Source organism: Stigmatopora argus, chromosome 7 (genome assembly GCF_051989625.1).
Source record: "Stigmatopora argus isolate UIUO_Sarg chromosome 7, RoL_Sarg_1.0, whole genome shotgun sequence".
NCBI lineage: Eukaryota > Metazoa > Chordata > Actinopteri > Syngnathiformes > Syngnathidae > Stigmatopora > Stigmatopora argus.
Window position 1 is genome coordinate 9,162,717 of NC_135393.1, and position 23,563 is coordinate 9,186,279.

At 39.7% G+C, this 23,563-nt stretch overlaps 1 protein-coding gene, 1 long non-coding RNA gene and 1 pseudogene across 3 annotated transcripts; 1 reads left to right on the forward strand and 2 right to left on the reverse strand.

Annotated features, from left to right (window-relative positions):
- The first annotated feature begins 712 nt into the window (after nucleotides 1–712).
- LOC144078086 (uncharacterized) lies at nucleotides 713–12,942 on the forward strand. The gene is made up of 3 exons (XM_077606286.1): nucleotides 713–798; nucleotides 1,464–1,609; nucleotides 12,586–12,942. The coding sequence occupies exons 1-3, from the start codon at nucleotides 733–735 to the stop codon at nucleotides 12,719–12,721; spliced, it is 348 nt and encodes a 115-aa protein (XP_077462412.1). The 5' UTR covers nucleotides 713–732; the 3' UTR covers nucleotides 12,722–12,942.
- Nucleotides 12,943–16,741: 3,799 nt separating this feature from the next.
- Nucleotides 16,742–18,640, reverse strand: LOC144078083 (uncharacterized). Its single transcript, XR_013301168.1, has 4 exons — nucleotides 18,439–18,640; nucleotides 17,537–17,761; nucleotides 17,308–17,454; nucleotides 16,742–17,157 (listed from the first exon to the last, which is right to left on the reverse strand). It is a non-coding gene; the product is annotated as an uncharacterized LOC144078083 (long non-coding RNA).
- A 330-nt stretch (nucleotides 18,641–18,970) lies between these two features.
- Nucleotides 18,971–23,284, reverse strand: LOC144077201 (uncharacterized; annotated as a pseudogene). The gene is made up of 10 exons (XR_013300912.1): nucleotides 23,001–23,284; nucleotides 22,691–22,931; nucleotides 21,428–21,640; nucleotides 21,263–21,359; nucleotides 21,083–21,183; nucleotides 20,764–20,912; nucleotides 20,518–20,689; nucleotides 19,718–20,424; nucleotides 19,344–19,496; nucleotides 18,971–19,198 (listed from the first exon to the last, which is right to left on the reverse strand). The product of XR_013300912.1 is annotated as an uncharacterized LOC144077201 (transcript).
- Nucleotides 23,285–23,563: the final 279 nt, after the last annotated feature.

The window sequence follows — 23,563 nt, forward strand, 5'->3', positions numbered from 1 at the left end:
CAAGTTAGAGAGCTTCATGAATCCAATGTTCTCATAATTTTCGGCACGAGAATTCCTCTTCAAAACCCATGCAATGTATTAAGAGAAGAAACAGAAGCAATAACTTTTTAATTTAACAGTTTATCAGAGGATAATCAACACACACACAACATATAGGGGAATTCCACCACAAACCAGAAAATGTAATAATTTAGAGATGACATCAACTGACCGATCCTTAAATTAACTTTAAGGTATGATAAAACAATCCCATCATGCACTGCTGCTCTTCTAAATGCTCAAATGTAGTCAATGCGCATGCGCCACTGAGAACTAGGAATGCACAGAGAACTAGCTATGCACGGTGCTCCTGGCATCGATTGTTGTGCATAATAGGAATGCACTCATTAAACATTAGCTTGTAACTTGCTCTTTGGGGAAGGTATGATTTCTATAAAACACGTCCCATAACTTGGGACAACCTTTTGTTCTTAGTTTGGGAACAGCGTTGTGTAAAGATTTATGCTAAAATTAAATTGGAATTAGAAGAAAGCACACTACACTAATGCATAGAATGTACAAACAACATTATTCTCAAGGCTAACCAAATGATGCTCTGAAAAATTGACGATCAATTTGGAATGACATAGAATTGAGTTTAAAAAAATCCAGATTATTTGATTCAGGTGTGTTGATGGGGAAGATATGAAAAACAAACCGGATACGGGCTCGCGAGGACCGGAATTACGTCATATGCTAGCTGTTAGCATGAACCTTACGCTAGCACGCAAGGTACCGCATGCAAGACTAAGGACTCAGGTAAAAGTCGAGTACATTTATCACAGGAGTCCATTCATTTTCACGACCGTGCTATTGGCGTTAATTCATTTTCGTACTCAACGCCATGTGCTCCTTTTTCTGTCTTGGGGGATTTCTTTTGAATAAACACGGAAAATACACATAAATGTAATGCTAAGTCAGTTCTCAATTCATTGTTTATATTTCCAAGAGAAATGAGAGCCTCGTGATCTGACTCCCGTGTATAAGGTTTTTTTCTTTCTAGCAGGTCATAATTTGGCGTTAATTTGAATATTGGCTGTTGTGTTTCAATACCTATTTGGACCGCGAGGCTATAGTAGTGAGGAAGTCGTGTGTTTCAAGACAAGTGTGGAATTTGCAACACAAGACATGAGTGATAATATAAACAGAATATGAATATACTTTATATTTATTTATATGACGTAAGTCGCGTCGCATTTCGGTTGTGGGTACAATTTCTGATTTTGGCCATTGTTTGTGTTCTTTTGCTCTGGAGGATTTTGTGAGCATTAGCACGGCAGGCAACCCCAATCGCTTCACGACGCGACTTTCAAACAATTTGCTGTATTCACTTGAAAATATGAGCAGGAAAAAAAATCAAAACACTCCAGTTAGTAGCGGTTTCTCGGAACAAATGGATTTTTAGTGAGCCTCTTTTTTTGCAGGGTCCTCCCAACATTCATTGCGCTGCTGTTGGCAAAGAAGTTTTGGATCCTGGCACTGACCCGGCTGGCAGATGTAGCAGTTCGAGTCCAGCTCTTTCCACCAGGATCTCCAAGCACTACTTGCAGAAAAATCTGAGCGTGCCAAAGTAAGTCAACATTCGCATCCACCCCAAAATACTTTCCGCCTCATTTTAGGAAATTCAAGTCCTCGTTATTATGAAGTTATTTGGTTTGAGTGATGTAAAGTCTGTATCTACTTTTGCTGTAATAATAGGAGATTAAAATATCCTGAGAGAACAAAATAGTAAAACGACAAGATTAATGTCGAAAACGATTTATTTTGACGCTACATGAAGAGGAAGTTGTTTGGTTTGGCGTTAGCGACGTAATGTCAATCCAAGCAAAACTACTTTTGCCGCAATAACAGGAGATTAAAATCATATTCTGAGAGAAAAAAATATGTCAAAGGACAAGATTAAAGTTGTAATATGATTTATTTTGACGCTAGGTGAAGGGGAATTTGTTTTTGTGTTTACAATTTTTGACACAAACGTCACAGGTGAACCTTTTTTTTTTATGAAGGCAGATGAGATGTTTGCGTCAAATATCGCAAAGACAAAAACTGGGAGAAAAGAGGGAAAAACCAGGGTGTGCAAGCGAGAAACTTTGCCATAGAGCAGGGGTGGGCAATTATTTTTTCTCGGGGGGCACATGAGAAACAGAAAATATTGTGGCGGGCCAGACCAAAACACTGAACTCCATTCTGCATAATATTAATTGTTTATTTAGAAAAAGCAACCTTGTTTTGACAAGTTGATACGACTTATAATAGTATACTCAGAGCTGCCAAACACTGAAAATGGTATTTCAGAATGGGTAAAGAGAATTTTCAGATTTTAGACGATTTTTTTCTTATTGGCGTTTAAGAGCAAAAGTTCTAATTTTACAGTCGTTTTTTGGGATAATTTCATCATTTATTTTAAAAAAAAGCTGCAAACACAATTATTGAGCACTTTATTACACAAAATTTTGTGAAAACAATCATGTCAAAATATTTGTGGCAATCAACATTTTCAATACAAAAATGAATAATGAAAGACATACATTTTATGCCACATGCAAATTTAATCAATTTTCTTAGTTCTATTAAATTTCTAAGTAGCCATGGCTACGGTATGTCTATGCTGCTTCAATAAGCGGTAATGCCGATACAAATTGTAATCCTTAAACACAGCGATCTGCTCTCCGCAAACTAAACACACGACTTTACCTCTGACTTCAGTAAATAAATACTTTGTGGTCCATATTGTGTTAAAAACCCTGCATTCAGCATCTGTCTTATTTTCGCATGACCCGGAATTTTGTAGGGCTTAAGTTTCTGTAGTGCGTCATTATGCAAGTAAAGATAACAATTACTTCAAAATAATAGCAATGCCACTTTAGATCATGCGTGAGCTAAAATTAGCAATTACGTTTATTTTGTAATTTCCAATCAACCTTACGTGGCCCGGTCTCAACCAACCAAAAGGCCGTATGCGCCCCGGGGGCCGTACAATTCCCAGGTCTGGCATAGTGTAGCTCTCTTGACAGTAGACACAGGTAGGTTCTTAGATACGGGCAATTATTGCTGGTTATGTCAAAAGGCACCAACATGCATTCCGCGTATCATCAGCAATGCCGTGAGAACTAAGTATAAGTTGGAGAAACAATACAGATACACAAAACATTAAGTCCACAATGTACATGTTAACTAAATACCTCGTTGGCCGCTTGTCATAAGTGTCAAATTCTGCCACCAAACTTTACTCATGCGCATTCATCACATCCTGCTACCACTGTATGTGCTCATCCACATAATCTGTCCCAACGGAAATAAAATATGAAACAATAGTTGAGCATGAAATTGAATGCCTTTTAACATATATCAACACTTAAATTGATACACACCCACCAAGATCACTCATCTATTTTGGATGTGTTTTCTCTGCAAAATCTAAATGAAATGTTTATGTTCCCTAATCAGCTTCCAGCAAAGTAACAATTTTGTCAATGGGTCTTTCTAGATGTACTGACCTAGTGTGTGTTTTTCCTTTGTCATGTGTGGTTTCACTAATGAGCAACTTCAGCTTTCTCACCAGCCCATCTAGACTTGGACATGTTTCAATTGTTCTTAGTTGGAGTCCCTTGAATTCTCTAACAAATATTTTGAGCCTTGCGATTGCTTTCACTACTCTGGACCAGTCAGAAAATTTAGTGCGGCGATTTGTTATTGAATTCACCTTTGTGGCCTTGACTATGTTGGATGTGCACTTTGCGAAGCTCGGGATCAACTGCTTGTAGTATATGTTTTGACGAAAGTTTGGCGACACTCTTTTTCCTTGTCGACGATAATGTCAAATATTTATTCATCTTATTAGACGTGCTTCATAACTGAGCAAAGAATACCCCGAGATTTGGTACAAACGTAAAGCTGGCATGCAAAATGACTTGAATGGCTGGACAGCGTAAGGCTTTTTCTTTAAAAAAAGTGGTCTATGTAAAGTAAAGCTTTTATTTGTTTAAAAAATAAATACTATGTATATATAGTCAGGCTTTTTTCTTTAAAAATGACCATGTATATTAAGGGTTTTTTATTTAAAAAAAACGACCATGTACAGTAAAGCGTTTTTCCTAAAAGACGACATAGTATAGTAAGGCTTTTTTTCTTAAAAAATGACATAGTATTGTAAGGCTTTTTTCTTAAAAAAAACGACATAGTATTAGAAGGCTTTTTTTCGTAAAAAACGACATAGTATTGTAAGGCTTTTTTTCGTAAAAAACGACATAGTATAGTAAGGCTTTTTTCTTAAAAAACAACATAGTATAGGCTTTTTTCTTTAAAGACGACATAGTATAGTAAGGCTTATTTTCTTTAAAAACGACACAGTATAGTAAGGCTTTTTTGTTTAAAAAAGACCATGTATAGTAAGGCTTTTTTTCTTTAAAAAACGACATAGTATAGTCAGGCTTTTTTTTCCTAAAAAAAACGACATAGTATAGTTTGGCTTTTTTTCTTGGAAAACGACATAGTAGAGTAAGGCTTTTTCCCTAAAAAACGACATAGTATAGTATGGCTTTTCCCCCTAAAAAACGACATAGTATAGTATGGCTTTTTTCCTTTAAAAAACGACATAGTATAGTATGGCTTTTTTTCTTAAAAAACGACATAGTATAGTAAGGCTTTTTTTCTTAAAAAACGACATAGTATAGTATGGCTTTTCCCCCTAAAAAACGACATAGTATAGCATGGCTTTTTTTTCTTGAAAAACGACATAGTAGAGGAAGGCTTTTTCCCTAAAAAACGACATAGTATAGTATGGCTTTTTTCCTTTAAAAAACGACATAGTATAGTAAGGCTTTTTTCCTAAAAAACGACATAGTATAGCATGGCTTTTTTTCTTGAAAAACGACATCGTAGAGGAAGCCTTTTTTTCTTAAAAAACGACATAGTATAGTAAGGCTTTTTTTCTTTAAAAAATGACATAGCAAGTAAGGCTAAGAGAATCGGAGAATAAATCTGACTTCTGATTCATCACCTTCTAGTTGTTGCTGTGGTCCACTGGCAAAATCATTGGGTCAGAACATGAGGTGGGAATCAGGAGTGAGTTAAATTCCACTCTTTGCAATTCTCAAATTGTTTATTGAGGTAATGAAAAGGATAAATACAACTTCCAACTTTACTGTGGTGCAGTGGCAAAGACAATGGGTCAGAACTTCAGGTGGACTCAAGTTCAAATCAGAAGTGAGTTTGATTCCACTCTTTGCAATTCTCAAATTGTTTATTGAGGTAATGAAAAGGATAAGTATAACTTCCAATCATTTCAGAAGACACGGTGGTCCAGTGGCAAGAACAATGGGTTGAAATTGAAGTTGGACATAAGTTCAAATCTGGAGAGAGTTCAAGTCCACTCTTTGCAAATCTCAAATTGTTTATTGAGGTGATGAAAATGATAAATATAACTTCCAATCACATCATTTCAGAAGTCACTGTGGTCCAGTGGCAAGGACAATGGGTCAGAACTCAATTTAGTGGATTTGACTGCCGTGTGGGAGACTGGGGTTCGAATCCTGCTCTCGTTTGACTGATCACGACACTATGTAGTTCAGTAAATGAGTAATCCTTTTTTCATTAAAATAAACACTTAGTCATTTTTTTCAGCAAAACAATTATGTTCCGGTCAGCCTTCGGCTGACCGGAAGACAGTTGGGGGGGGGGGTTCCTGGTGGTGTTCGACAGTCGGCCTTCGGCCGACTGCCGACACCATACAGTCGTCGACACCGGGACGTGAACCCTCGACACCCACGCCGCAGGCAGGTGACTAACCCACTGCACCACGAGGCGGCCCGCCTATACATGATTGGAAGTTATATTTATCCTTTTCATTACCAAATAAACAATTTGAGAATTGCAAAGAGTGGACTTGAACTCACTCCTGATTTGAACTTGTGTCCACCTTAAATTTCAACCCATTGTCTTTGCCACTGGACCACAGTGACTTCTGAAATGTTTTGATTGGAAGTTATATTCATCCTTTTCATTACCTCAATAAACAATTTGAGAATTGCAAAGAGTGGACTTGAACTCACTCCTGATTTGAACTTGTGTCCACCTTAAATTTCAACCCATTGTCTTTGCCACTGGACCACAGTGACTTCTGAAATGATTTGATTGGAAGTTATATTCATCCTTTTCATTACCTCAATAAACAATTTGAGAATTGCAAAGAGTGGACTTGAACTCACTCCTGATTTGAACTTGTGTCCACCTTAACCTTCAACCCATTGTCTTTGCCACTGGACCACAGTGACTTCTGAAATGATTTGATTGGAAGTTATATTCATCCTTTTCATTACCTCAATAAACAATTTGAGAATTGCAAAGAGTGGACTTGAACTCACTCCTGATTTGAACTTGTGTCCACCTTAAATTTCAACCCATTGTCTTTGCCACTGGACCACAGTGACTTCTGAAATGATTTGATTGGAAGTTATATTCATCCTTTTCATTACCTCAATAAACAATTTGAGAATTGCAAAGAGTGGACTTGAACTCACTCCTGAGTTGAACTTGTGTCCACCTTAAATTTCAACCCATTGTCTTTGCCACTGGACCACAGTGACTTCTGAAATGATTTGATTGGAAGTTATATTCATCCTTTTCATTACCTCAATAAACAATTTGAGAATTGCAAAGAGAGGACTTGAACTCACTCCTGATTAGAACTTGTGTCCACCTTAAACTTCAACCCATTGTCTTTGCCACTGGACCACAGTGACTTCTGAAATGATTTGATTGGAAGTTATATTCATCCTTTTCATTACCTCAATAAACAATTTGAGAATTGCAAAGAGTGGACTTGAACTCACTCCTGATTTGAACTTGTGTCCACCTTAAATTTCAACCCATTGTCTTTGCCACTGGACCACAGTGACTTCTGAAATGATTTGATTGGAAGTTATATTCATCCTTTTCATTACCTCAATAAACAATTTGAGAATTGCAAAGAGTGGACTTGAACTCACTCCTGATTTGAACTTGTGTCCACCTTAACCTTCAACCCATTGTCTTTGCCACTGGACCACAGTGACTTCTGAAATGATTTGATTGGAAGTTATATTCATCCTTTTCATTACCTCAATAAACAATTTGAGAATTGCAAAGAGTGGACTTGAACTCACTCCTGATTTGAACTTGTGTCCACCTTAAATTTCAACCCATTGTCTTTGCCACTGGACCACAGTGACTTCTGAAATGTTTTGATTGGAAGTTATATTCATCCTTTTCATTACCTCAATAAACAATTTGAGAATTGCAAAGAGTGGACTTGAACTCACTCCTGATTTGAACTTGTGTCCACCTTAAATTTCAACCCATTGTCTTTGCCACTGGACCACAGTGACTTCTGAAATGATTTGATTGGAAGTTATATTCATCCTTTTCATTACCTCAATAAACAATTTGAGAATTGCAAAGAGTGGACTTGAACTCACTCCTGATTTGAACTTGTGTCCACCTTAACCTTCAACCCATTGTCTTTGCCACTGGACCACAGTGACTTCTGAAATGATTTGATTGGAAGTTATATTCATCCTTTTCATTACCTCAATAAACAATTTGAGAATTGCAAAGAGTGGACTTGAACTCACTCCTGATTTGAACTTGTGTCCACCTTAAATTTCAACCCATTGTCTTTGCCACTGGACCACAGTGACTTCTGAAATGATTTGATTGGAAGTTATATTCATCCTTTTCATTACCTCAATAAACAATTTGAGAATTGCAAAGAGTGGACTTGAACTCACTCCTGAGTTGAACTTGTGTCCACCTTAAATTTCAACCCATTGTCTTTGCCACTGGACCACAGTGACTTCTGAAATGATTTGATTGGAAGTTATATTCATCCTTTTCATTACCTCAATAAACAATTTGAGAATTGCAAAGAGAGGACTTGAACTCACTCCTGATTAGAACTTGTGTCCACCTTAAACTTCAACCCATTGTCTTTGCCACTGGACCACAGTGACTTCTGAAATGATTTGATTGGAAGTTATATTCATCCTTTTCATTACCTCAATAAACAATTTGAGAATTGCAAAGAGTGGACTTGAACTCACTCCTGATTTGAACTTGTGTCCACCTTAAATTTCAACCCATTGTCTTTGCCACTGGACCACAGTGACTTCTGAAATGATTTGATTGGAAGTTATATTCATCCTTTTCATTACCTCAATAAACAATTTGAGAATTGCAAAGAGTGGACTTGAACTCACTCCTGATTTGAACTTGTGTCCACCTTAACCTTCAACCCATTGTCTTTGCCACTGGACCACAGTGACTTCTGAAATGATTTGATTGGAAGTTATATTCATCCTTTTCATTACCTCAATAAACAATTTGAGAATTGCAAAGAGTGGACTTGAACTCACTCCTGATTTGAACTTGTGTCCACCTTAACCTTCAACCCATTGTCTTTGCCACTGGACCACAGTGACTTCTGAAATGATTTGATTGGAAGTTATATTCATCCTTTTCATTACCTCAATAAACAATTTGAGAATTGCAAAGAGTGGACTTGAACTCACTCCTGATTTGAACTTGTGTCCACCTTAAATTTCAACCCATTGTCTTTGCCACTGGACCACAGTGACTTCTGAAATGATTTGATTGGAAGTTATATTCATCCTTTTCATTACCTCAATAAACAATTTGAGAATTGCAAAGAGTGGACTTGAACTCACTCCTGAGTTGAACTTGTGTCCACCTTAAATTTCAACCCATTGTCTTTGCCACTGGACCACAGTGACTTCTGAAATGATTTGATTGGAAGTTATATTCATCCTTTTCATTACCTCAATAAACAATTTGAGAATTGCAAAGAGAGGACTTGAACTCACTCCTGATTAGAACTTGTGTCCACCTTAAACTTCAACCCATTGTCTTTGCCACTGGACCACAGTGACTTCTGAAATGATTTGATTGGAAGTTATATTCATCCTTTTCATTACCTCAATAAACAATTTGAGAATTGCAAAGAGTGGACTTGAACTCACTCCTGATTTGAACTTGTGTCCACCTTAAATTTCAACCCATTGTCTTTGCCACTGGACCACAGTGACTTCTGAAATGTTTTGATTGGAAGTTATATTCATCCTTTTCATTACCTCAATAAACAATTTGAGAATTGCAAAGAGTGGACTTGAACTCACTCCTGATTTGAACTTGTGTCCACCTTAACCTTCAACCCATTGTCTTTGCCACTGGACCACAGTGACTTCTGAAATGATTTGATTGGAAGTTATATTCATCCTTTTCATTACCTCAATAAACAATTTGAGAATTGCAAAGAGTGGACTTGAACTCACTCCTGATTTGAACTTGTGTCCACCTTAACCTTCAACCCATTGTCTTTGCCACTGGACCACAGTGACTTCTGAAATGATTTGATTGGAAGTTATATTCATCCTTTTCATTACCTCAATAAACAATTTGAGAATTGCAAAGAGTGGACTTGAACTCACTCCTGAGTTGAACTTGTGTCCACCTTAAATTTCAACCCATTGTCTTTGCCACTGGACCACAGTGACTTCTGAAATGATGTGATTGGAAGTTATATTCATCCTTTTCATTACCTCAATAAACAATTTGAGAATTGCAAAGAGTGGACTTGAACTCACTCCTGATTTGAACTTGTGTCCACCTTAAATTTCAACCCATTGTCTTTGCCACTGGACCACAGTGACTTCTGAAAAGATTTGATTGGAAGTTATATTCATCCTTTTCATTACCTCAATAAACAATTTGAGAATTGCAAAGAGAGGACTTGAACTCACTCCTGATTTGAACTTGTGTCCACCTTAAATTTCAACCCATTGTCTTTGCCACTGGACCACAGTGACTTCTGAAATGATTTGATTGGAAGTTATATTCATCCTTTTCATTACCTCAATAAACAATTTGAGAATTGCAAAGAGAGGACTTGAACTCACTCCTGATTAGAACTTGTGTCCACCTTAAACTTCAACCCATTGTCTTTGCCACTGGACCACAGTGACTTCTGAAATGATTTGATTGGAAGTTATATTCATCCTTTTCATTACCTCAATAAACAATTTGAGAATTGCAAAGAGTGGACTTGAACTCACTCCTGATTTGAACTTGTGTCCACCTTAAATTTCAACCCATTGTCTTTGCCACTGGACTACAGTGACTTCTGAAATGATTTGATTGGAAGTTATATTCATCCTTTTCATTACCTCAATAAACAATTTGAGAATTGCAAAGAGTGGACTTGAACTCACTCCTGAGTTGAACTTGTGTCCACCTTAAATTTCAACCCATTGTCTTTGCCACTGGACCACAGTGACTTCCGAAATGATTTGATTGGGAGTTATATTCATCCTTTTCATTACCTCAATAAACAATTTGAGAATTGCAAAGATGGAATTGAACTCAATCCTGATTTGAACTTGTGTCCACCTTAAATTTCAACCCATTGTCTTTGCCACTGGACCACGGTGACTTCTGAAATGATGTGATTGGAAGTCATATTCATCCTCTTCATTACCTCAATAAACAATTTGAGAATTGCAAAGAGTGGAATCGAACTCACTCCTGATTTGAACTTGTGTCCACCTTAAATTTTGACCCATTGTCTTTGCCAATGGACCACAGTGACTTCTGAAATGATGTGATTGGAAGTCATATTCATCCTCTTCATTACCTCAATAAACAATTTGAGAATTGCAAAGAGTGGAATTGAACTCACTCCTGATTTGAACTTGAGTCCACCAGAAGTTCTGATCATTTGTCTTTGCAACTGGACCACAGTGACCTCTGAAATGAAGTGATTGGAAGTTATATTTATCCTTTTCATTACCTCAATAAACAATTTGTGAATTGCAAAGAGTGGAATTGAACTCACTCCTGATTCCCACCTCAAGTTCTGAACCAATATTTTTGCCACTGGACCACAGCAATAACTAGGAGAAAAATTAGAAGTCAGATTTATTCTCCGACTTTCTTAGCCTTACTATACCATGTCGATTTTTTTAAAGAAAAAAGCCTTACTATATATACTTCCCCCACCATTCTCCCATCAAGTGGAAGATTGTCCTGCCAAAGAAAGTCAGGTCCTTTTAGCCAGCTTGACTCTTTGTAGCTGGGCTGCATTTGCTCCTCTTGATGCCAGATCAGCTGGGTTGTTATCTGAGCCATTGTTCAAGAACTTTGCCAAGGAGAGGGAAAAAGGAGGATGCTGGCCAGGATGATGTCCATCATGGACAGCACCTCCCACCCCCTGCATGAGTTCTCCCTTCCTCCATTACACGGAGCACTGGCTGGTTGTGTACTGAGTTTTCTTCTATACTCCCTGTACACCGACCTACCACACTAACGCCATCAGATTTACCAATGACACCACTGTGGTCAGACTCATCTCAGGGTGGGGGTGGATGAGTTCTGCCTACAGAGATGAGGTCAACAAACTGTCTTCGTGGTGTTTGGCGATCAATCTCACACTAAACACCACAAAAACTAAAGAAATAATCCTGGACTTTCGCAAACGCAGCACAGATCTGGCCCCACTCCTCATAAATGAAGTATACTTACAGGGTCCAGTCCTTCAAACTCCTGGGGGTCCACGTCACGGAAAGCTCTCCTAGTCTAGCAACACCACGGCAGTGTAAAGAAGGCCCAGAAGCGACTCCATTTCTTGAGGATACTCAAGAGGAACAACTTGGGACACTAAGCTTCTGGTAACCTTCTATAGAGCCACTGTGGACAGCATCCTGGCATACTGCATTACAGTGTGGTACGCTGGAAGCATGGCAGCAGACAGAAAGGCCATGCAGAGTGATCAACACCGCCTAGAAGATCATCGGCTGCTCTCTGTCCTCACTGGATGACAATAGGCATTCCCAAATGCACGCACAAATAAAGAGACAAGACAATTTTCTGGGTTTTTCTTGTAAGAGAGAATCGAACCTTTCAGGTCTCTCCCCAGGTTAGTTCTGGCGTCACACGCATCTTTTCCTTGTTTATTAACTTCGAGGACCCTAGTTACAATGGACGTCTCAGCTCTCAAGGGAGGGGTTTGAAACAGGAGTGAGACGTCAAATAGTCAAGGACCTTAGTTACAATAGACATCTTAGCTCTCAAAACAAATGAAGGTCATGTAGAGCCAAATGTTCTTCTCCACATTCCAGCAGTCCAAGGGTTAGGGTTTGACCTTCCTGTTATTTGGTCTAACTAAGAGCAAGCATTTACATTGTTGCAAGCAAATGTACTATAACTTTTCTAATGTTAATAAGATAAGTAAAGCAAAGCGTTCTTCATTGCGATCAAATATATAATGTAAGACTAATAACCCTAACACATGTAGTTTTTAATTGCTTAATAAGGGGAATTCAAATAAATAGAACGGATAAGGAAATACATTTACATGTTGGGGGATTTTGTAACTTGGATCTTTTTCGTATCTTGATTCACTCATTTGCATGGTAAAAAAATCATAATCTGAAATGTTCATACCTAGGAGACGTTTGTAAGTAGAGTTATTTTTGTATAAGAATTTCGGTCTTACAGGGTACCACCAAGAACGGACTGGACAGATGGCTGCATCTTTAGGACAGGACATCATGGTGAAGAGTGCAAGAGAGTTCAACAAAGCGCTGTCCATACCCTCTGCCGATGTAGCAGTCATGGACAAGACATGATATGATATTCTGCAGGAGAATGGACAGAGAAAACAAGTCGCTGTCCATACCCTCTGCCGATATGGCAGTCATGGACAAGACAGGATATGATATTCTGCAGGAGAATGGACAGAGAAAGTATGGCGGACCGTCACCTGGTGAGAGTAAATGCCGAACATTCAGTAAATTCCTTGCGCATTTCATATTGTTGATCATGACTGAATTCTCAACCTGTCTAATTGGAAGGTCTATGGTAAGGTAAATGCCAACACCACTTTACCCCTAAAAAATAAAATGATTTGGTCTAGCACCTCGCTTTGAGTGCCAGGTGTTTGTGGTAAACATTCCCAGTGACATGTACGAAGTTGAGCTCATCCCCCTGTTCAAAACAGCTGGAACCATCTACGAGCTGAATCTGAAGGTGGAGTTTAGCGGAGAGAAACGGCGCTACGTCTACGTCACTCACGTACACCGAAAAGTAACCCTGAATAACTAACAGAACTACAAGGACAATAAGCCACAAAAAAACGGAACGGCGTGATAAATAGACCCAAATGAGATTTGAGACTTACAGTGGAAAATATCTCTGTACAGTGGTACCTCGAGATACGAGCTTAATCCGTTCCGTGACTGAGCTCGTATGACAAGTTACTCGTAACTCGAGGTAAAGTTTCCCATTGAAATGAATGGGAAACAAATTAATTCGTTCCAACTCTCTGAAAAAAACACCAGAAACAGGATATTGGATTGAAAAAAAAGTTTGATTTCTTATAATTCGCCATATATTGACAAAGTAATAAATAACGAGTGGTTTAATAGAAATAAAGTGTTTAATCTAACTAAAATTGGGCAGATTTCGCCGAGGGGAGAGGGGCACAAAAGGGGCGGGGGGCTTCGTTTTTTTTCTTCCACAAAACGCACTCGTAAACGGAACAAACACTCCACCCTCACGTTCGCTATCGATGGGCTGTTTGCTGTCGTACTATTCCCTTCAAAATATTCCGAAAATGATGCACACAAATGTCCTCACAATCGAATAACGCACGACGAGCAGCAGTCTTTTATCAGCGATCGCGCCGCTGCTCATGTTGTTGTTGTTGTTGGGCCACCTCAGGCGCTTGAGGATTACCCTCAGCAGCGCTAGAGCTGTCACTGGAACGCGGATTAGTTCATCCAGGGGGTAGCCGGAGGTGTGGGGCAGTGCGAATATCTCCGGCTGGATGAAAAACGTAGGGCGCCACGTTCCTGGGTGGCAGCTCTGGGTGGTTTTGTTGGATTCGCATGGGAGCTTCGGGGCCGCTGGCTAGCGGCTCCTTTTAGCTTGTAGCATCTGTGTTCGCATCCCCTCGAACGGCGCCTAGTGCCATTGCCTGTCGGCGTTGTGCGCACGAGTATACTTCATTACCCAGAAAGCCCTCTTTTCACCGCGCATGCGCCTTGTGCGTTTCCTGGTCTGAATAGCTCATCCGGTGCTCGTAAATATTGTTATACACGAAAGATATGCCAAAAAAAATGCCATGGCAACCTGGCTTGGTCGCATCACGAAACTTTGACCGCATCACGGGCGAATTATTCGATCGAAATTTCCCCCGTAAGACGAGCATTCCATATGACGAACGGTCGTATGACGAGGTACCACTGTATTTTAGACTTTTTTAGGCCTAAAATTGAAAATGTCTATTTTTAGACTTTTTTAGACCCTGCGGACACCCTGAAATGTGTAGTGTAGACTAATTAATTCCAGATAAAATTCTATCCAAAATCCATGCTCTCCTTGGAGAAAATCATACGGTTCCACTTGTATACTGTATTACAAAATCAAAAACTCAAGGAACATATGATACTATATTTTCTAAGATTAAAGAGGGGCGTGTTATGGAGCAGTTCAATAACGGTTGATTTTGAACAGGCTGCAATAAGTAGTATAACAAATAATTTTCCAAACTCTAAGACACCTGGATGCTTTTTCCATTTCGGTCAATGCCTTTGGAGAAAAATTCAGGCATGTGGCCTACAAGATTGGTACACTGACCCAATGAATACTTAACAGATGAGGTCCTAGCAGACTTTCTCCACTATTTTGAGAACACTTGGCTAGGTGCTAATTTAAGGGGGGGGTGACGCCATCCAGATTTTGCTATCCCCTTATGGAATGTGAGAGAAAAGACATTGCTGGGAATACAGCGCACAAATAATTCAGTTGAAGGTTGGCACCGCGCATTTCAAATTTATGTCATCTTATACACAAACTCCAATTAGAGTAGAATGACTGGGAAATAACGATACAACAGGCTTCATGCGGTATTATGCCCAGACACACCCAAAAGAAATATGCAGCTGTTGAGCGGTTAAAAAAGCTCTCGGAGGACTATGGAAACCCGGATCGATTTGCGAACAATGTAGAGTACCTGCAAGCCATTGCATATATAATTTGTAAGTTTTACGTTTTTTTTTTAATAAAAACTCCCATCTGTGAATTACCTTTGTACATAATTTGTAAGTTTGTATTTGTAATTTTTGTACAGAATTTGTAAGTTTTACTGCTAGAATGTGTAAGTTTTACTGCTTCAATAAAAACACCATGTGTGAATTTGCTTTGTCTTCTTTTTAATAAATTAATTTTACTTATTGCCTTTTATTTTAATGTCAAAGTTCCGGGCTAAAAGTATACTAAGACTTTTATTTGTTTGATAAAAATGACCGTCTAAAGTATTTCAACATTGCAAGTTCTCCCAGAGAGAATGAAGGTTCATTGGGCGCCTATGACAGTCAATGGCAGCAGCCGATGTGTTAAATGAGCGCTCTTATTTCTCCCAGAGAGAATGAAGGTTCATTGGACACCTATGACAGTAGATGGCAGCAGCCGATGTGTTAAATGAGTGCTCTTATTGATATTTTGTTATTAGATATTTAGATCGTTTCAACAGTATTTAGATCCAAGATGGTGGCGCGCACTGACGCAACGGCTCTACGCTCTCCAGTTCGGTGTCGTTCATTATCCTACAGTCGCCAAGATTTAATCACTATCGGAAGGATATGCGATACATCCGATTTCACAACCAACTGTCCGGGATCTCCGTGGATAGCCAGGATTACTCACTGAGCAAGATCTAACTTTTAAAAAACATGCGAACTGTCGTTATCCATGGAAATGGCATCAAAGAATACGTTGGAGTTCGCCAGCAAAATGGAAGAACCTGCCACAGTAAATAAGATTGACCAGAAGAAGACAAGCAAAAGTGCGTCAAAATACCAACCAGCCACCAGCGATTGGAAAAGTAAAACCATAAGTGGAAATTTCAGACCACAGAGAAGAGAAAATCATCAACCCTGTTACAGATGTGGACTTAGCAACCACGCCGCTCATGAATGCAGGTATAAAGTAGAGACATGTCACAAGTGTTCAAAAGTAGGACACATAGCAAGGATGTGTAAAACTAAAAATTGGCAAGGACACACAGTATGTAAAGGAAAATAAAAATGAGACAACAGGAAATGTTGATGAACTGTGTGAGTCATATCACTTGAATGCCGTGTATCCCACAAATGCTGTCGGAAATTGGAAGAAGGAAATGACAGTACAGGTCATATTAGATGGAACTCCTCTAGAGATGCAATTCGACACAGGAGCTGCTGTAACACTTGTTTCGGAAATAGTGTATAAGAAGCATCTCTCTCATCTGCCATTGAAAGTAAGTAAAGTGCAGCTGTCAACTTTTTCCGGAGAGAACATTCCTTTGATGGGACAAGTGACGGCCAAGGTAAAATATGGAAACCAGAGTGGTGATCTACCACTAGTGATCGTAAAAGGTGACAGACCGGCCCTACTTGGCCGTAACTGGCTCAAAAACTTCAAACTGGACTGGGCAAGCATCTTCTCAGTTATACCAGCAAGGGGCGGTAACAACGCAGATGTGGATACAGTGTTGCAGAGACACAGAGCAGTGTTTGCTGAGGAGTTAGGCACTATTCGGGATTTTAAGGCCAACATTACAGTAAAGCCAAATACCAAACCGATCTTCAGGAAGGCCAGACCAGTGCCTTAAATAATGCAGTTGAGACGGAGTTAAATCGCCTAGAAAAAGCTGGCATTATCTCAACGAAAGAACATAGTCAGTGGGCCGCGCCCATAGTAGTGGTACCCAAAGCAGACAAGTCAATTCGTATCTGCGGAGACTATAAGGTCACAGTAAATCAAAGTGTGGAAGAGGAGACCTATCCACTACCAAATGTTGAAGACCTTTTTGCCACCCTAGCTGGAGGCACTCTTTTCAGCAAGTTAGACTTGTCACATGCTTACCAACAGCTGGAGTTAGAAAAAGACTTTGGCCTTAATAAAATAGCGAAAACATTTTTGACTTTGATTGCCATTAGGCCATTCTTACTACTGTTAATGGCAAACTGGAACATGGAAACATGGGAGAAGGGCGTCTTTTGGGCAAGCGTCGCCAGTCTTCCGGATCTGAAGAAGACAGCAACAAAGAAATTATGGTTAATTGCTCAAAATTACAAATTGACAACTATTAAAGGATTGACTACAACTTGATGCCAGATGTCCAAATATTTGGCTTTTTTAATCCTTTTGATAGTTAAATTATATTCGAGAAATTGCCTCAGTTGTCAATTCTTCTTTCAAGACGTTGAGTGCAGTCTGATTTTCCTCAATGGACTCATCAAGAGCAATTCCCGGTAGCTAAGCGTCGTTCCTTTTCAACCACTGTACTGTTTTCAAAGGAGCGATCATTCTCCACCATTTTGACTGAAAAATGTACAAAAACAAAATACACATTGCTGATTTGCTGTCCTCATTGAATATTTCCAAAAATAAGACAAATTCTTACATTGTTCTTTGAGTGCCGCCAGTTGAGAAGCCGGCTGTTGCACCGTGGAAGACAATGTCCTTGGCGGTCTTGGGCGTGGTACCCGATTTCAAGTCACCACTCCATCCCACGAGGATGAAACTTTTGGGGACGGGGGCGCAGGGCTCCTTGCTCTTGGCGGCGAGCGCCCGGATGACCCTCCGCAGCTCGGGCATCTTGGGAATGACAACCACCTGGGTGTCAGGTCTGAAAATGGAAATTCTAATGAAATGATCGAAGAGCAAGAACACAGAAATACAATAAATCTGCCTTAATAAACTAGATAAATAAATACAGAACAACATTTACAGTGTCTGCAGGTTGGAACAAGTGCAATTTTAGACTATTTAGACCTTTCTTAGAACATTGTGGGTTCAATTTAAGACCTTCACGAAGTATTAAAAATAGGAAAAAACGGACCCAGATTGCTTTCAACTGACAATTATTGTCATTGAAATACACAGACTACAACACGCAACATTTTCAGTTTAAAAAAAAATCAAAATAATGCCTCCACTTAAAATGCTGACCGTTGAAAAGAACATGTATACTTATTTTAGATAATGAAATGGGCAGAAAAAGAGAGCACAGGAGTGATAGTGTGGTCTTGTCTCTCCACACTGGAATGTTTTCGCGATCGTCGAGTCGGGAAACATTAGTTTGAACAGTTCCCCGATGTTGTCGTTTGCTCTGTATGACTGGTGTTTCGCCACGGTGTTCAATGCGCACTAAACTTCGGCCTTCATCGTTTGTGTCGAGCCCATTCGGTCGCGTATGTCCTTTGAAGTATCATTTGTGGATGTGTCTGCCAACGACTAGAACTGCGCAATTCTACGAGACTCGCCACGTGTTGATTTATTGGATTTAACGTGGAATTCGAGTACCTTTACTCCCAGGATCCCGAGCTCCAATGGTCTTTTGCACAACGTGCAGTACGCCTGAGTGTCATTGTCAGGACCACGTTTGAGCCAGTCCACAAAATCCTGTCGATCGAGCTAGCAATCATTAAATCTGCATTTACCCATTGCTTATAGTATTTTGTCCAACTGCCATTCGCCATGCATTACTCGACAACTAGTTGTACCTCGCGCCAATATCCTGTGACGAATTACACACTTCCGCTTCACGTCTGTAGTTTTATTGTGCTTTCCGCTAACACTGATTTCCGTTAACAGAACTACAAGAACAATAAGCCACCAAAAAACGGAACGGTGTGATAAATAGACGCAAGAAAAATATTTTTAAAATGTATTCTACATCGATATTTTGACCTGGAATATGTGTAGTTTAGATTAATTAAATCCAGAAAAAATTCTATCCAAACTCTTAAGAGTGCATTAAAATCCCATTAAAATAAGTTTACATATTTTGTGTCTACTTTTTCCCATTGAGCAAGTATGAAAATGCCAACACCACTTCACCCCTAAAAATAAAATGATTTATTTACCTATATGCACATAATTTCATCAAATTTTTCAACGTTGATTTCACAAGAGTTGTTTCCATTATTTATGGTTCCTGGAAAATAAAAAGTGAGGTAGTTTTGTTTAGGCTGTCAGAGTGGTACTGGAGAAGTCTTGGCCCAGGAGTTGAAGCGTTGACTTTGAGAGGCCCAAGTTTAAGCTTTGGAGATGGTTCACACACCTATGAGGAGAGGAAATTGAACAAGAAAAATAGAAAGAATTCCATAAAACTGTAGGTAGGTAGAAATATTATTAACTGCAAATAGTTTAGTGTCAGTCCTTAATGGTTTCCTAATTTAACTGCACTTTATGAAGTGTTTGCTTACTTTGCCCATTCATCTTTTTGCTTCCGCACAGACCGACTGATAGAGCGGAGGGTTGGCATGTAGTCAATAAATATAGCCTCCCTGTTTCCCAGTAGGCCAAACGGCTCAGTACTTAAAACTGCCCGACTCATCTTGTACCTCTTTTGGCACGTGCTGTGGATACAATAAACAGTACACTGATTAGCAATTTCATACTAGACCGTCTGACATACAATCAGTCAAGAACTAGGGAAAAAAAAAAATCGGAACTTTTCCGCACCCATTCATGTAATGAAAGAACAAGACAATGCTGTCTGTCTACTTTGGGCATGTTCCAGTTCAAATACCGTTAAAATAAGCAGCAATGAGTTGAAACCATTGAATAGAAAACTCACATTAGCTCAACTGGAGGTTGATAATTTAAGTGTATCCCATTGGAAAACTCTTCAAGACTGCTTGTCTGTACTTGAGTCCTAATATCTGACATTTGACTCCAACACCTACGACACCCCAAAGCTTCCATAAAAGCCCGAATCTCCAACAGCTTCTCCTGGTTGTGACTCCAGGCTTTTTCCTCACTTGTTTCATCTGACAAACTGTCTTTCATAACAACACCAGTCCAGACAAACTCTCTTGCACGTGCACCTGGATCAAGTGCTTCCGCTGTTGTGATTGTGGCATCCATGTACGACATGAGCTCGGAGAAATCAGCAAGGCCATTCAGACATTTCAAGTGTACATTGGTGGCACTTTGATCAGTCCTGTGATATCGAGTTGTCTTCAGAGAACAGGAGCTGCTTTGTCCATTGCCATTGCGTGTCAAACTGGATCCAGTTAGAGTCACGCTGCTAAAATGGCGTCCACGCCCTACCGGGTTAATGGCCGTTTTTGTGCTGTGGTGTCTTTTGACAGTCAGTGCGCTCGTTCTGTTTCTCATTCGGTGTCTCTGTCGGCATCAGGCCACACAGGTGATCTGCTTTGGCCTTCATCTTAAAGAAGTTTGTTAGGGTGACAGCATTTTTCTTTCCTGCGCGCCTCCGGATGCCAAATGTCTGCCTTCTTGAGCTGAGGGTGACTTTTTTGGGAGGCGGCACTTTGCCTTCTATAGAAATCAGAAAAGACAACGGTTATACTTTTGTTGTTGTGTAGATGGCGGAAAGAGACAGCACTTCATTTTCCTGATTCGTAATCCTACCAACAATATGTTCACTTGTAAGGTTGCCTCTCCTATTGCCGTAGTTGTTGAAGTAGGCCGGTTTTAGTGGGTCCTTATCAGCCGTCTCAACCTGATGAGACTGCGTCGCCTCCCTCAGCTGACACAGAACCTGGCGGCCATTACGCTGGGAAGATGAGTTCACCTCAAACACCTGCCAGTACAGAGGAGAGAGGGAATTAAACATATTTCAAACAGATGTATGAGGAAGCCTTTGTAGATTGTGACCTGAAAGCCGAGTTCTTGCGCGCAGGCGTACACCAAGGAGGTTTTTCCCACGCCCGAAGGCCCCGTGATGAGCAGGGTGTTGCACATCGGCTCCTCATTTGGCTCCTCTGTCCCAATCTCTCCCTGAAAGTCTCCACAATCCCATATTTCTACAACCAAATAGCAAGTGAAACTCATAATCCTCCAAATTAAATGGATATAAATGAAAGTAAAAGTTTTCCCTAAACAATAAGAGCCATTTCTTCCTAATAGAAAATGTGTTGGAGATCAGCTGCAGCTGTAAATAAATGTTTCCTAAAACTAAACTTGACATTTTTACCTTGTGCAGAACCGTTTCCGCTGCTCTTTTCTTCACTTTTCATTTGCTTTATTGTCCTGCTCTCACTTAAGATGGTGTGCTGTTTCCACATTTTCAACCAACTGAAAATAAAGCCCAGTACAATTAAATATATACATATACCAATAACAGTTTGTGTGTTTGAAAATTATGACCACTTACTCGTGCAATTTTCTCACTTGTAGGATATTTCCAATAAGTTCACTTGCACATTGAGGACGGTACTTGTCTGTCCATAACACATCCTCACAATGGGAATCTAAAAATATTACACATTACTGATTGCATGCAAAGCTTTTCATTGGAAACAGTGATCAGACTGTTTACCTTTTTTAACCGTTTGGAGTGTTTTGTCAATAGTTTTACAACCATTCCCACTTGGTAGCTTCATTCTCCGACTGCGGCTCAGCTTGCTCACTCGGGGACACGTTTCAACTGAAAATTGGGTCTGGAGGCTTGAACTTGACGCCATTGTAGTCAGGTATTTGGAGTCCTTCTTTGTGCTTTCTGGAGTCACTTTTAAATCCAGGTTGTTCTCTCCTTTCAGAGGTAAAGAAACAGATAAATGGTAAGATAGGTTCATATTCTAAATCAGTGGTTCTTAACCTTGTTGGAGCTACCGAACCCACACCAGTTGAATATGCGCATTCACCAAACCCTAATTTAGTGTAAAATAACATTTTCAAATTGAAGATATATATATAAATTCCTCGTATTGACCTCCGCGGCAGAGGCTCCACCGCACCCCTAGGGTACGATCGAATCCAGGTTAAGAACCACTGTTCTAAATGTCGTAACTACGCTTCAAATACAGTCCTTCTGGATGCTGTCGTGTCCAATGATACTCAGTTAATATTGTTGTTTTTCCGGATTAAAAAAAAAAGAAAAAAAAGATAGATGATGATAGTGAAAAATTAAGCCACAACAATATAATACAATGGGATGTAACAATAACTGATGGAAAAATTTCCGTGCAGGATATTGCAATTGTATTGTAAAGTGAACTACTGTTTTTTTCTAAAAGGAAAAAATAAATGTTTACATTATACAGACTATTGATTTTTCTAATGACTTACAACTGACCAATGTTGAAAAAAAACTTTTTAATCATCACCGAAACGGCTTAAAATACAAATGTGGTACATTTACGTTTCATATATATTGATCTTTAGGGCGGCCCGGTAGTTGAGTGGTTAGCGTGTCGGCCTCACAGTTGGGGGACCTGGGTTCAAATCCAGGTCGGTCCACCTAAGTGGAGTTTGCATGTTCTCCCCAGGCCTGCGTGGGTTTTCTCCGGGTACTCCGGTTTCCTCCCACATTCCAAAGGCATGCATGATTGGACACTCTAAATTGCCCCCTTTGTATGAGTGTGAGCGTGAATGGTTGTTTGTCTACGTGTGCCCTGTGATTGGCTAACCACCAATTCAGGGTGTCCCCTGCCTCTGGCCTGAAGTCAGCTGGGATAGGCTCCAGTACCCTCCTAAAGCGGTTCAGAAAATGAGATGAGATATTGATCTTTGAATATACACCGAAACCAAGGTTCATACAGAATTCTGATTAAACACCCCTGAACAAAATGATTATTTGTACCTTGTAGACTCTTGTTGGCCTTCCTCTGCAGCATTCTGAACACATTCTGGACATGGAATGCCGGGTTAGATGCTTGGATGTCTTGCAAAAAGTTGTGCAGCCCTTGCAGCGGCTGCACATGTCCTCTGTTGGACTGCAGGCATGATGAAGAGAATGGCAGTGACACCACATCTTCTTTACACTGATGAGAGGGCAATTTGTCATCTCCCTGCCAAAACCTGCCCCTTTTACTGCCTATTTGCTTTAAAAAAAGAGAAGTTATTGTACATGAGAGAGAAAGATAAACATGCAGATTAGCAAACGCCCTTACTTCTGCTTGAAGGCTCTCTTGAGTCAGAAATGAAACATAATTCTCGGTCCGTTTCTGCTTGTTTGGCATGACGAATAAGAAAAATGGTCAAAGAGCACCTGTGTGACATTTTGAATATGGCGCCATACGCCATCAGTTTCGTTCTTCGAACAAGCCTTTAGCATAGTAAGCCATTTAATTCACTGGATGCCAAGGTTTACGCTTAATAAGTGTTCGGCGACGATGAAGTGTTTTTGTTGTTGTTAAAAAGTTAGGAAGAGCGGACGTTCAAAAATGCTACAGGTTTAGTTTGTTGGTAACGCAAACGACTCTATAGCACACTACCGCCACCTCTGGTTGTGGAGAATATCGTCACTAATTTAACTAAACAAATTATAGAAAAATATGCACAATAGAAGTCCTTTTATACACTTGAGGGAAATTAAGTTAGTGTACCGTGGTTGAGAAACTAAGAGTGCATGATATCACCCCCAATAAACCTTGTTTCGTGATGCCCCAAGAAGCTGAGAAACGCCAAATTAAGAGAAAAAGTTTTAATGATTATCCCAAGGTTGTATGAATTT

Excerpts from the sequence above, each read along its gene's own strand:
- LOC144078086 (XM_077606286.1), top strand. The coding sequence starts at position 733 with ATGCTAGCTGTTAGCATGAACCTTACGCTAGCACGCAAGGTACCGCAT. Across the intron at positions 799-1,463 it reads ATGCAAGACTAAGGACTCAG|GGTCCTCCCAACATTCATTG; the intron begins GTAAAAGTCGAG and ends CTTTTTTTGCAG. Across the intron at positions 1,610-12,585 it reads AAAAATCTGAGCGTGCCAAA|GGTACCACCAAGAACGGACT; the intron begins GTAAGTCAACAT and ends TCGGTCTTACAG.